The sequence below is a fragment of the Rhipicephalus sanguineus genome, chromosome 8, assembly GCF_013339695.2.
Source record: "Rhipicephalus sanguineus isolate Rsan-2018 chromosome 8, BIME_Rsan_1.4, whole genome shotgun sequence".
Taxonomy (NCBI): domain Eukaryota; kingdom Metazoa; phylum Arthropoda; class Arachnida; order Ixodida; family Ixodidae; genus Rhipicephalus; species Rhipicephalus sanguineus.
The window spans coordinates 78,873,358-78,888,306 of NC_051183.1; the positions used below are offsets into that span (position 1 = coordinate 78,873,358).

At 43.4% G+C, this 14,949-nt stretch overlaps 1 protein-coding gene across 7 annotated transcripts in view; it reads left to right on the forward strand.

Moving 5' to 3' along the window:
* LOC119402144 (acanthoscurrin-2-like) overlaps window positions 1–14,949 on the forward strand; it is a 52,381-nt gene that overhangs the window by 21,911 nt on the left and 15,521 nt on the right. The window contains exon 3 of one of the 7 annotated variants that reach the window (XM_049418523.1): window positions 1,363–1,911. The exons of 3 other annotated variants lie outside the window; for them this stretch is intronic. In XM_049418523.1, the coding sequence (XP_049274480.1) occupies window positions 1,363–1,727 (365 nt within the window). In that variant the 3' untranslated portion in view covers window positions 1,728–1,911. Of the gene's footprint in view, window positions 1–1,362; window positions 1,912–12,617; window positions 12,654–14,949 lie in introns of those variants that run through there. 3 more of the 7 variants (XM_049418521.1, XM_049418522.1, XM_049418518.1) reach the window with 3 other exon arrangements.

Genomic DNA, 14,949 nt, shown 5'->3' on the forward strand with positions numbered 1-14,949 from the left:
AGTCAGGTCTCCCTTCTAGTATCAGAGTGCGCTCTCGCAGGGGAATATATGAAGCAGCGAATTTCTCTACAGTAATATTCATATGTGTGCACATACGATTCAGTGGATAGGATGGCATTGCCAATTCGCCAGAGTACGGCTGCTAAGAGAGATTTGATTTTCAGACGTCGGCAGCGTCATTCGCTGTTTTCATTTGTGATGAGTGTTTAGGCAAATCAGTGCAATTTTCGCTTATCACGAGCACATTTACGAACCGAAGATTCTGCAGCCTGTATTAGTCGGAATTAATAAAGAATATCTTAGCGTCTCTAAGCACCTCGAAGACGGGGATAATGAAAGACAATTTTGTACGAAACACTGCCAAATTACCCGCCGGGAGGTGGGCCTAAGCCGTTTGCCAGCAAACCTACTCTACTGTCATTTCTTGGGAAAGCTGCTGGGGTATACGACACCTCACGGTCCTAAATTCTAATTCAGAGGCGTTTTACTGTCACAGCATCGTTCTGGCCCCAGTAATTATTTTTGCAATGGAACATTCTTTTTTCTATTTTAACAAAAGGCTCCGGCAGACAGCCAAATGAACTGTCTGCCGAAATCTCTTGGAAAGTAATCATGACGTGTTGCAAGTCGAAACTGTTTATCCATGCATTTTAGGACTAAATGAACCCGAAGAATTCATGGGGAGGTCGAGCACCTTCGACGCGCATTTAGAGTTTCGTCTGTACTTTCACTTAAACTTACTGTAAAATATCTTTCTTCATTGTTTCTGAGCAGAATTGTGGGTACTTACAAGGGCACTACTGCGACGCCTGCAATCGCAGAAAACTTTTTTAATGGCCAGATTGTTTAAACAAAACTTCTAAACAAACACAGTTATGGAAACAGCCGGGGTCATCAGGGCCATGTATGCCATAATGCTAAAACTTTAGCGCGAAAAGTGCACAGCGCACAACGAAACGATGAGGACAAGCGCTAACTTTCAACTATCGTTTACTAAAGCAACACACACAACTATCGTTTATTAAAGCAACACACACGCTGTGCACTTTTTGCGCTAAAGTTTTAGCATTATGGAATACCAACTAGCCCGCTCCCACAGGTTTTCCATGCATGCCACCTTCACTCGAAGTTTGCATGAGGGAGCATTCTATTTAAAAAACGCGTCTTCAATCTCCTATTTTTGTGGTTTCAATGTTTACTCACGTGTTTTACACCCTAACATTCCACGACTGCTTTTCGTATCACTAACCGTGTCTTCATGCTCGCTTCGGTGCTTGCCACAGGTTCTCTTCACCCTAGGCTCCTCTCTGGTGGTTTGTGCCATGGCCGGTGGGCTTGGAGTTGGATACGGAGGTTACGGAGGCGGCCTAGGCTACGGAGGTTACGGGGGCGGCCTAGGCTACGGTGGAGGTCTCGGAGCCGGAGGAGGAAGAGTTGGAGTTGGGAGCAGCGTGGTCTTGCTCAGAGGAGGTCCTGGATTCGCCAGAGCTGTTGCGGGGCCGGCGTTCCTCGTCAGGACGGTGCATCACGTTAACAAGGTCCACAGTGGAGGCGCTCTCGTGGCTCACAGCGGTCTCGGAGGTGTCGGCGGAGGTCTCGGTTACGGTGGAGGATACGGTGGCGGCCTTGGCTACGGAGGTAGACTCGGATACGGTGGTGGCCTGAAGTACGGTGGACTCGGATATGGTGGTGGCCTCAAGTACGGCGGATACGGCTACAAGGGCTAGGCAAGGCTTCCTGGCGGATTCGTGGCGCAAGTCATCATACCATACATCGACATAGTCGCCCCGAGAAGCCGCAGAAGATCGAATGATACTGGATCCGGCATTCAGCCAATACGGTGCAGTTGTCGCTATTGCGCAGTGTACATAGCTATACCATCACATGACGTCGCAGGTACAGGGTGTCTAATTGCTAATAAAGAAAATATGAGTAATTATCCGGTTTGTTTTGCGTTCGTTCTCTGCTCTCCCTATATTCTACAATAACGCGCATTGACCTTATAACTGTTTTCTGTGCTGCTTTATTATTTATTTCTCACTTTTGCGAAAGATAAACACGCTAGTACACGATCATCTCTTAGCGTTTTCATCGACACTTCGCGTAGCTTTGGAAAATTCTGCTCGTTGAGTACAGTCGCACAGCCATTGTGATATCGCATAGCGCAAAAGCCAGAAGGTAGCCTGCAACCCCCTGAAGCACACTTTAAAAACATCTGGGTACCTATGACAATTACCTCAAGACAACCTCTACCGAACTTCTAAACTCCGTTTGGAATGCATGTTCAGGATATGCGGTGCACTGCTGTGTGTCGTGGATACGTGGGCACGCATTCACTCGCCAGATATGGGCGACGATACGATTGCAACGACAAAGCAACGGCATTAAGTTAGCCATTGGAATAACTTGCTAGTCGTAACGGTATAGAACGTCTGCACAAAGTCAGCGTGATGTGTCCTCGCTGCGGCGGATTTGGTTCACACTTTTACAAGAGTCCCATGTGCGAAAAGGCGAGTTGTTAACCCCTTATGACAAATGGCATTGCTGAGCTATTGTTTTGCTAAGACAACTAACATACTCAGTTTATTGATCATTTTTAACAACGTAGCTGTTTAAGCTTTTCGTTGTGTCGGTTTGTGCGAACAGAAATTATCATCATCATGAACCGGGACGCGCATGCTTCATCCTCTCTTCATCCTTGTCCCCTTCATCTTCTGCCTCGCTCCCGCAACACGTGCGCCGATTTTTGCGGCGTGGAATGCAATAACTATGATGAGCGTGTCTGTTACGTGACTAAACATTACGTGACCACTAGTCACGGGACCAAAATCACGTAGCATCACGTGACAACTAGTCACTTACTAAAAATCAAGTGACATAACGTAAGAACTACTCACGTGACTAAAATTACGTAACATCGCGTAACTAGTCAAGTGACTAAATTAACCTCTAGCCACGTGACTAAAATTACGTAGCATCACGTAACTAGTCACGTGACTAAACATAACGTGACATCAGGTGGCTATACACGTAAATTACGTATCATCAGGTAACAACTACTCACGTTACTAAACATCACGCATCACATAACAACTAGCCACGTGACAAAAATCACGTAACATCCCCTAACAACTAGTCAAGTGACTAAAATCAAGGAACGTCACGTAAGAGCTAGTCACGTGAAGAAAATCACGTAACATCACCTAACAGCTAGTCGCGTGACATGTACCCGCCAAAAATCACGTAAAAGCTTGTTACGTGACTAAAATCACGAAACAACACGTAACATCTTGTCACGTGAGTAAAATCACGTAACATCACGGAACATCTAGCCACTACACTAAAAATCACGTATCACTAACTAGTCACGTGAATAAAATCATGTAACAACTAGTCACGTGGCATGTTCCCACCAAAAACTTCGTAACAGCTTGTCACGTGACTAAAATCACATCACGCAACAGCTTGTCACGTGACCTGTTCCCGCCAAAACCACGTAACACGTGCATAGTATGGTGAACTGACCGAAACAGGATAATAACCAAGCCTAGTCATACTTAGTACTACTAGCAAAACTTAGCATCTCTAGCAAAAGCTTAGAAGAAGCTATATCGAACACTAGCGCCGCTGTTGGTTCGGGCTTTACGCCACTAGTGCAAGCTCAGCATATTTTTCTTTCAATGCTGTGTGCTGCCCTGCTACTGCAGTGGTGGCTGAAATAGCAAACGCTGACGTCTTTGTTTTGTAAGAGAACCTATACTCACGACTGAGAATGGCCCCATGGGAAGAAAGGAAGACTGCATACATTTAGCGGTACAAAGGGACAAATGAATGCGAGATAACTTTGAACGACTGGTTACGCAGCACCATAGGATAGTAAGAAGGGCATACTCCAGAAAGAACAGGAAAACGTGTAACACGTACCGCATCTACCCCGAAGCACAAACTTCCCGATCCATCGATAACACCATAGAGCTGCTGTAACGCACTCTGGTATCGCGCCCGACGACGCAACCCACGCGTCCCAGATGAGAGGAGTTTGCATGTCCATCAATTTGAACAAATATTATTGGATGTTGTGCGGGTATATGAGGATCAAAAAAACTGACGGAATCGTCTACATCGTAATAAAACTTGCTATAGGGTTAGTTCCAAACAAGCCGATCAACACACGACCCCACCCCACGAACAGCGCCCTCGCGCTGTTTGGAAGGCATGTTCTTGAGTATAAGCGTGTGTGGACGTGTGCGTAAATGAAGGGGTGCTAAGTTGTGCCTAGTTACCTCATTCCGTCAACGTCTATTACGAGCTCCCCAGTTTGCCGCTGATTTCATGATAAAAAGTGAGAGCACCCACTAAGTTATTGCTCTTTTGGGAAAGAAATAGGAAAAGATAGCACTCAAATAATACATTTGCTTTCCAGTGCTTTCTCCCGACTTAGGTTACGATTGGTTGCGATTGGTTAATCACCAAATTGGTTACGGGTCGACGGTTTTCACGGCGTGCTACCGGTAGTCCTTTTTTTTTTTGAATCCCCCGCACAAACTAGGGAAATGAGACGCAAGAGGTTCACACAAAGATTTCCATTTACTTAATCACATTTCTTTGGCGCTAAAGCCACTCACTGATCTACATTTAGCGCCTCATTATTCCCCGATTTTCCTCCGAGCCTCCCTCTCGCCGCTCAGGTCACGTGACCAGCGTTACGCCAACGACGTCAATGGCACAGGGTTGACTAAGACAGCGTCGCTGTAAAAGTGAAAGCACATAGTGTTTTTTTTTACGAAAAATGATAAAAAAGATAAAGAACCCAAGTAATACATTTAATTTCCAGTCCATTCTTTTGATTCAGCCCGAACCTTGGCAATGCTCCGGTAGTGCGTATTGCTAATCAACAGTGACGAAACAAAGGATCACCTCGGAGGCCGTTGGTTCCGAGCCAATCATCCCAGTATATCATCATCATAATGGTTCCGTTCAGCAAATTAGCTTACACAAATCTTTGGTGCAGCGTCTACCCAAGATCAGGGTTCTAAGACATTGGCTATTCCAAAGCGTACGGAGAAGAAAAATCGACAGCACATCAGCGATCTGTCTCTCCTCAAGCGGGACCTTCCAAAAACGCGGAACAGGCTGATCCCGAACCCCTAACATATGATTCTGAAGACATTGCAGATATGGACACGGACTCAAAATACACTAATGCGTTCCAGGTCTCCCCTTCAAAAATGCCTACCAATAAGTCGAAATCGAAGAAGTACCTATCAAAGAAAGACTTCTTAGGGAACCTCTCCAAAAAAAGACTTCTTTAAAAATGATATTTTGGATCAAGCAGTTTCTGCTACTCTTCTAGCATTAAAATAGGCTCCATAAACAAAGAACAGTAGAATCGCCGATTGATTGTTACGGCAGCCACGGATTTATCATATATTTCTTCGCAACTTTCCCCAGACATAATTGCTTTTCAAGAAACATTGTTTAGAAACGGTCAGAAATTTTACCGAAAAAATTATCGACTATTTCATTCGGATCAACCTGGCTTAGGAGGTGGACATGCATTCTTGACATCAACTAAGTTTAGCCACAGAGCCTAGATATGTTATCAGTGTATGGCTACTGACTGTTGAATTCTAGCATTAGACATAACATTACCAGACTGTTCACCTTTTACTTTTGTTAATGTATATTTCCCGGCCGGAGTACTGGACACGAACTAACTAGACGTCGTGTTAGCTTCCTACAGAAAGGATATATTGCTGATTGGGGACTTGAATTCACACCACGTGTGCTAGGGTTTCAGAACAGATTTAAATGGAAGACGCTTATGGGAATGGGCTCTTGACAATAAACTGTCTTGTTTGAATTCACGCGCTGCTATTTTTGTTAGAGATCAGTGTAAACCGGTTATAGACTTGACATTTTCCCGCTCCTCCCTAAGTATATCCTCGTGGAATAGATTAGACTGCGCTAAAGTAGTGATCACCTGCCCACTAGTTTTTGAAACTAACTTCCCGAGGATATTTTTCGCCTACAAAGTTGGCTCATTCGTCAATTTTGTAAAATTACAAAAAGACGTCAAGGCTACTTTGGTCCCTCGCAAAGACGTGCAGAAATATATTAGGGCTATGAGCGTGTGTGTGGTATTGAAAAGATCGTTAAGAATCTAAGCTTTTAAATTAAACTCGGGCACAGGAGGGTCTTTTAGTCCATGGGGGAATGTAGAATGTATGAGGGGATATAGAAAACGCAAAGCTGCTGGAAACAACTTCTAGTCAACCAATGCCCCAGAAATTGGTGTGTTTATACATTCATAGCAGCAGATTTCAAACGCACAATGCGCAAAGCAAAATATGACGACGATATTAACAAATTTAGTTATCTACGGTTTAAAATAAAAAAAGCGCTTTTTTAGATTGTTGCGTCCTCGAAAGTTGATACCACCGTCGCAAAATATTGATTCTTCAATTCTTTCACTCCATGAACTCTCGGAGTTATTAGAAAACATTGCTAAAGGATTAGAAGATAGATTCATGTCAAGTATGCCAAAGCACATTGTGAATCCTATTGCAAGTGATGACTTCAATGAGGTTACTATAACAGAACTGACAGATGTAATAAGGTATTTAGCTCCTGTAGCCCCTGGACCAGACGGGGTGACCTCTACAATGATAAAAGTAATGTCTGAAATATCTCCAAATGAAATCCTTAATATGGTCAATTGTTCTTTGAGAAATGCTTGTATACTTGCAGATTGGAAGCTTTGCAAAGTAATTCCACTACTTAAAAACGAGGAATGAGATTGGTCCTTGACAATATAAGGCCAATCCCACTCACGTATAATCAGGTTAAACTCGTAGAAAGAGTTTTGAATGTCCGGTTAATGAAATATATAGATGATCAAGCTCTAATCAAATTGGCTTTAGATCTGGATGCTCAATATGGCGATCACATGTTCATTTAGAGAGTCGCGTACAGCTGGCTCGGCGTCGGCGAGAACACTGTGAGTTAGTTAAATTGGATTTAGTTAAGGCGTACGATAATGTTGAACATTCAATACTAATAAAACAGGTGGAACATTATCGCTTTCGAAACTACATAATAGCGTGAGTATCAGATTTTTTAAAAGAAAGGGAATTCTATTGATTTAAAGGCGGTTGCTCATCTAATAAATATAGGCAGAAACGTGGCGTACCACAGGGGGCCGTGCTGTTGCCAGTATTGTTTAACACATTCCTAAGCTTCATTCTTTCCCATCAGGATTATACGTGTGCAGATGATATTGCTTTCTTCGCGACAAATAACGATCTGCACTCACTATATCAGACATTATAAAATTATATAAATACGCTACAAGCATGGCTTCAAATTATTCATATGACGCTGACCGTAAGAAAAAGCACGCTTCTGGCGTTCTCTTTTAAGGAGCCTGTCAACATCTCGCTGATTTATCTTCAAGAGTTTATTCCAAAGGCAGATTCCTTTAAATACTTGGGCATCATGTAAATGGAACAATAAATGGGAGAAGTCACATTGAAGAAGTGTGCTCTAAGGCAACACGCGCCATGGGGTGGCTACGGAAGCTCGGAAACCATAGGAAAGGGTTGAGAAGAGATACACTGATAATGATTTATAAACTGTATCTGCGGCCTATCACGGAATTCGGGTGCGTTTTATTTTCCGGCAGCCGCAGCTTATAAAATGAGACTCCTAGTACTATTGGAAAGGGAAACTATGCGCTCGTGCCTTGGACTTCCAAAGTTCGTTGCAAACAATGTGTTGTATACGGAAGCGCGACTATAATCTTTGTTAAATATATGCAGAATACTTACTATTCAAACATTCTTAAAAATATACAATTCGCCTTACAGACGTTCATTTTACGTTTTCATTAACGAACAGAGCTTACTATTTGAAACACAATGGCCGCGACTACATACCCTACAGGCTATATTTGTACAAGCTCTGTTAGAACCACTGAGTGTAAAACTTAAACATACTAGCTCAAGCGGTAAACCCAATCCAATCCTTCCCATGGAATTTGACAATATTTTTCCTTGTAATACGAAACAAATGCCATTTCGGTATCTAAATAATCCGTTGGAAGATTACGTACCTCACCTGAAAATGAGCGATATAATTGCGACTGATGCATCAGTATCAAAGGAAAAGGCTGGGGTCGGCATCTTCTATCCTTGTCTTGACTGGTCTTTTTCAGTTCGACTTCCAGATTATACACATATATTCATTGCAGAATTAATGGATCTTCGTTCTAGCACGACGCCATTTCCTGTCAAGCGAATCAGCAGCAGTGATGATTTCAGATACTCTCTCAGTGTGTACTGCTCTTTCTGCGGCAACAAATTTAACACTCACTAATATGATTCGTCATCTAATAGCGCCAAACTTCCGAAAAATTCAGTTGCTATGGGCACCAGGTCACCGAGGATTATATTTGAACGAAATGACGGACTCATTAGTCACACTATACCTGAGTGGACCCCTCATCCCAATTTTGCCAGATACAGCTTACGCGACAGCGCTAAGGTTCAGCAGTGGTTGTTTGCACAATAAAATAGGCAAATTATCATTGGATAAATTTAAAGACCTAGCACATCTAAGATATTGTAGAAATAAACAGTGGCGTGTATCTCGCCAGTTTGAAGTTTCTTACACAATAGTGCGCTGTAGAATTTCGCAATTCAGTTATTACCTAGGTAAAGCTGGACTCAAGGCGTCCCCTTCATGGGTGTTTTGCAACGAAATTGAAACAATAAAGCATTTTCTTTTCTTTTGTCATCGATATTCTAATAAGAGAAAAATATACCTTGTAGCTCCTCTTCAGAAGTTAGGATAAGCAGTAAATGTTGCAGTAATTTTATCATTTGGCGGCGCTTCATTTGGTTATAGACACAGGGATGTCTGCTCTGCTGTGTTCAATTACACAGTGAAACAAAAAGATTACTGTGTTAGTCTTTTCCTAATCTATTCATATTCTTAGTTCGAAATCCTTCATTTTTTTGTGTGGAAAAGCCCCAATAATAGTTTGGCCACTTGCTCATTGATCATTTCCATTTATTCAATGTTTCATCTTTAATCTAAATTTACAGTTTGCTTTTGGTTCAGCGGCCTTCACCTTAAACATCCTGCCACCCAGTTCTTGGGCCATCCCTCTTTGTGGGCGATCAAGTGCTTCATTTGCTAGAACTGTCATGTTTCATGCGGCTGATCAAAAACCAGGAACCGACAGGCCACGCTCCCGGTCTCTGCATAGGATCCGACGAAGATCATTCAGCAAGGAAGCTCTGAGGCATTCATCCATCCTTCCGTCCATTCCCGATTCTGAGCGTTCTGTCTTGAATGGGTAGCAGCTGACGAGAAGAAGGCTACACTGCCACTGATCAAGTTCGCGAGAGAAATTAGGCTTCGCAGGTGGCGGCAAAGTGTGGGTCATGTAGTTAACTGCGGAGCAGTCTAAAGGACCACCCTCTCGTCGTCTCATGTCTCGCATTGTTGTCACGCTGTCTCATGTCCCGAGATGGCGTCACGCAGGTCCTACGTTTGATACACATAATCCGAGCAGGGCGCTCGTTTTGAACGCTAGCGCACGCTTGCCCGAGAACGTCAGCATCGCCGACGGGCTAACTGATAGATAGATAAACTCATTTATTACGGAAAGAGAGGACCGACGATCACAGAGAAAAAGTGTGGGAGAGGGGGAGGGGTGGTAGGGGCACACTAAATCACTCGCGCCAAGCCGCTACTAATTCCGAAGTGGGCTAATATGACAAGTTGATGGGAGTACTCGAGTATGTCGATTTGTACCGCTTCCAAATCGGGATGTACAAAAATCGCGTTGTTCTTTCAATAATGATGATGGGCAGGACAGTGTAAAACATTAAGAAAATCAGTAAACAGTTAAGAAATGCACGCATTTAGCGGTTTCGAGCGTATTTTACTACCTTCGTGGCATCTCTCTACTAGCCAGCAGCTTCTACAGCTTGTAAATTTTGCCGTTACTAACCAGGGAGGCTTTCTGGGTGTTTTTACTGGGTAACTGCTAAGCCACCTGTGTTGCCAGATGCTTCGTAGATGCCGTAGTATATTATTCCGTAAAGTTAACAGTCTTATACAAAGTTTAGACAAAGTTTAATTTTCTTGATTATGTTAGAATGACAGTTTCGTGCTGCGCGATGGCACACATACATGTAAACAGTAGCGTGCGTGATACAGGGCTCAAAACATCGATCATTATTTTAAATTCTATGACTGCTAACCTGCTATTTCACTAACCTGCATTTTACTGCCTTCACTTACTAAGAGAATAGTGCTTTTTGTGACAAGTAAACGGTTTGTATTTAGTTAGTGAACATGCCGACTTTTTTTTACGTGCGCAGAATGAGGTACTCGATGTTGGCCATGCTTGATAGAGTGGCAAAAGGTACATTTGTTTGTCTGAGGCAGAGAAACGCCAGCGCCAGGAGATAGACGTACCGCGATCGGAGCAGCAAACAGCAGAAAAGCAAAAGACAGGAGACCATAGAAATCAGATAATCACCAGAAAAGAACAGAAAAGGATATAAGATATCACATAATCACGCGAAAAGAACAGAGAAGAGGCGCAGAGAGCAGATAACACAAAAAAGAATACAAAACAACCGAATAGATTAGATAAACACACGATAAACACAAGGAGGACACACGCGAATCAACGCTCTGCAGTTCGTACTGCTTTCACTTGGGGTGGAACTGGCGTTGATTTTTTTTATTTAACTTTGTGTAGCAGAGCAGGACGTGTTTATTACTCGGAAGGCTTTGCAGGTATGAATATTTGTATCTTCACACCCGCAATAAAGCCCACGGAAGTCTTCTTCTCGACGTCCTTGGTAGATATCATTTATACGCGGGTGTATTCGATCTACTTAGGGCCCGCCGAGAATGCCCCGATGACTCGGTGGACATAGGGGACTTCTGAGGACGACCACTAAATTATGAGACGTGTTACGTTCTCGGTAAACTAGCCGTAAGACGTGAATCACGTGATCCACAGCGCCCGCTAAGTGTAAAAGACGGTTTTCGATTGAACAGCTGAGTGCAAAGAGATAGAGTACAAATGATCTGAAAGGAGTATGGGACACTAGGGACGAAGTTTGTTAGCTGGCTCAAGCATAGATCGGTGTATTATATCTGATCAGCGTTACCAGCACGCATGCGAGGCAGAGCGCAATCGGACCCGGATGCGAAGGGCTATCCGTGAGAGAAAAGGAAAAAAAGACCGTATGCGGGCTCTTCTGTTGTGGAGAGACGTTTATAGCTTCGACTCGGCAGTTCCGTGCACCGCGGCGAAAGCTGCGAGGCTCGTTTGACGCACTTCATTCCTTCGACATGCGAGTGGACGAAAGTGCATACGTCAGTATGCAATGTGGAATGCTTGCCGGAATGGCGCCTACGCGGGAAAAATGCTGCAGTCATAGATGCGGCTTGTCTACTCCGTGATGTCGATGTCATCTCAGCCAATAGCCGAAGTCACTCTTAGCATTTTCTAAGGACAATTAAATTTCTTACGCCGTAACTTACATGCAGTCTGAACCAAGCCTATAGCACTGCCCTAACATTTCACAAGCTTTCGCTGTGCCAGCGCTACTGTGGGTATAGTTTGCAGATGAGTGCATTCAGTCGATTTTTTTCGCCAAAGTGTCCATCACGTTCCTGTTGTGGTTCATTTGAAAGCCGTGAAGTTGATGTGTAGTGCTCACGAAAATCTTAGTTCATGAAACGTCACTTCCCAGGTGCTTTGGGTAAAGTATTAGTCACATGGCCATCAGCGTCTAAGGAAGGGCATTTCACTCTCAAATCATGCAGAATCATTCTAATGAATAGTAAGACGTGACCAGGTTTTCGTGTTAATATACTCCAGCGTATTAAATACTGCTGTAGTGGTGTTACGTTCTAAACCAATAATATTAAGAAATTCAAACAAGGTAAGCACATCGATTTCATTCAAATAACAAAATCAATGTCAAGTAATTCCTATTAAACAACTGGAGCGCAGCGTTCCTGCAGGAAAAATAGAATCAAATAATAGCTACCAAAATGGCGTATTGGCCATGCTTCATATTATATTTGGCTACGATATCGCATCTATGTCACAGCTGCCATAGTGCATATAGCGTTCAGGAAGCAGCTTCCTTATCGTATCTTGGAACTGAAAGAAAGAATGGAGCATTACCATCAGGAATAGCTGCAGATGTAACCTATGTGGTTAAAGGATAAGTCAATTTTTTTTCTTAGGCGGAAGCGGAATACGACAGGGAAGCACCCCAATGCCGCACCGAAGTGTCGAACCATAAAATGGCCGCTTGGAAGTTAAGCCCGGCTAATCAACCCGAATCAGCGTTCCTCTAAGGCATTATGCAAATTTTTGCTTTCATTCCGTTGTTGTGTCCATGCGGGTGAAAGCGAAGATAACGGTTCGGAATTTGAGGGCGGCAGATAAAGCTGACACTGACTTCGTTAGCGGATACGTCACCGTGGTGTAACACAAACAGCAAAACCAAGGGAAGTGAACGGGATATAAGTGGACACCGCGGCCACGCCAGAGCACACAGTTCTCCGGACCAGTGGATACCGCAGGCATTCTCACCATGAACTCTCTGGTAAGACAACCCGCTGCTCAATTTTTCGCGTTGTTTTTAGCTAACTGCACCCATGCCGCTCGCACTTGTCATAGCCGAGGATAGAACTTGGCGCATTAACCTCCAAAAACAGTCTTTTTCTTGCGTACCACGAAATTTCCGGCATTATCGCCTAGGTTGGCCGAACCCTACCACCAACGAAAGCGAAAGAAAATAATGAGAGGGTTAAATAAGTTCTGTTATCTGGACATTGGATAATGATGCCTGGATCATGAAGTATACGTACAGAACTTCTCTGGTCTCGCAAGGCACCACGTTGTGATTTGTATTAGGCTAACAACTGTGGCCCATAGTAAAGACTTCATTGTCGTATCGCGATGACGCTGGCACGAGAACACGAGGCAGCGAAATTCTATACAGTAATATTCATATCCTACAGAAGCCGTTCAATAGATGCTGGGTGATTCCACGTAAGATCGAACAAACGGTGGCTGGTCGACCTCTCAAATTTATTTCAAAATTTTATATATTATTGCCTGATGAGTGGAAAGAAGAGATCCGCAATTTGTTTTGCCGCCAAAAATTTTCTCGAAGCACAGGAAATCAATAATGACGAAGAGGTGGAGTGGAGCGCTCATCCGCTCTGCTGTTTTGGCCAACTTTCGTTATGAATTGCACAAAATATATTAAGTTAGGTTGCTGAAATTCTTTAACTAAATATATGCATGTTTTTGCTTCTGCTCAGGTTTTTTTAGTTTTTATGTGTAGTGTAGATGTTTTTATAAAAAACCTCAAAATTGGCCCAGGGAACGTTATTTTCTTTACTTTGAACGCCCTTATCTCAAAAAGCCTTGTACCAGAGCGACGAAAATTCCGCATTACGTTCTTCGCATGCTTATCTACCGAACTGCCGAATCTTATGATTATATAACGTTTCAGTAAAGAGATATGATCGGGCTAACTTCAAGAAAACACCGAACAATGGAAACTTCTGACGACATAAAAAAAAAAAAACATTTTTTATATTTCTTACCTTGTCCACTTATTCTCCTACACATCAGCTTTCACAATCATTGAAAACATGTTGCATAATGTCGTTGCACTAATAGTTACGGCCCCTCCAATAAGACCCTTAGGCAAGGAGTGGCAATTCCGACTTCTTGTCCAGCAAGTGTATAAATGCAGGCATTAGAATTTTTTTTATTAAAAGGCCAGCATACCGAAAAAAGTGTCGACAACACTGAAGACGTTAATTTTGAAATTATTGTCACTGCAGCGGCCACGAGCGCGGGGCTATCGAGCAGGCGCGCGCGCACCCGAATGCTCGTTGTAAGAGACGGCGCCGTGAGAGCTCGTTTTCGCGTCCTCAGACCGATTGAGTTCGAAACAGCAACACCTCTCGGTGACTTGAACACACGTGCATCGGTAGTGGCAGTGATCTGGTTAATGACGTCGATTTCTTTTCAGATGTCATCGTTAAACTGTGCGTTCCGTGAAGATCTTTCATTGCAGTGGTAGCAAAAGCACGCGTAGCACAAGTCCCGTCTCACTGACAGTCACTGATCTTTCGGCGTTAAACGTTCCTTCAAAGCCTATATGTCTGGGTCGGTAACTCTGCGAATTTTGGCTTCTTGTAATAATTAAAGGAGTAGTGACACGATTTGACATCGCAAAGGGACATCTTTTGCTTCGTTGGTATGCAGTGTCCACGCTGTCCACACACTGGAGTCGGAGAACACGAATAAAATATTTTAATTTGACTTTGAAGTTTTCGTCGCTGAGCATCTGCAAGCCAGCCCCACTGCAAGGACATTATCCCGACGAGTCAAGACAGTTCCCCCGAGTTTGCGAGTTCTGCGTCCTGCATGCAGCCTAAAATCGTGGAAATCACTGTCAGGTCACTGGACGACAATTCACTCATCGGGTTTATGTTCACCACGAGCAGATGACGGATTTGCTGCTAGTACGTCGCGAGTTGCTGTATCTCCGTGACGTCACCTGCTATGAAACGACACTGAGAAGCCACCCCCTCGATATCGAAACCGAAAGTGTCTTTTTAAGGTGGCGCTAATTAAAATATATACGATGCATTCCCAGGCACCACAATAGTCGCTTTAGGTTTCTCGACCAGTATTTTTATTTAGAGCAACAATCCGAATTTTTTTTTAAATTCGTGTCAGTGCTCCTTTAAGTTCTTGTGTGAGGGTGTGCAATATAAATTTTTCGAATACGAATCGAATACGAATATCCACCTTCCGAATATCGAATCGAATATCGAATATCAAAGAAAAATGTCTCCACAGTAACATATTTTATT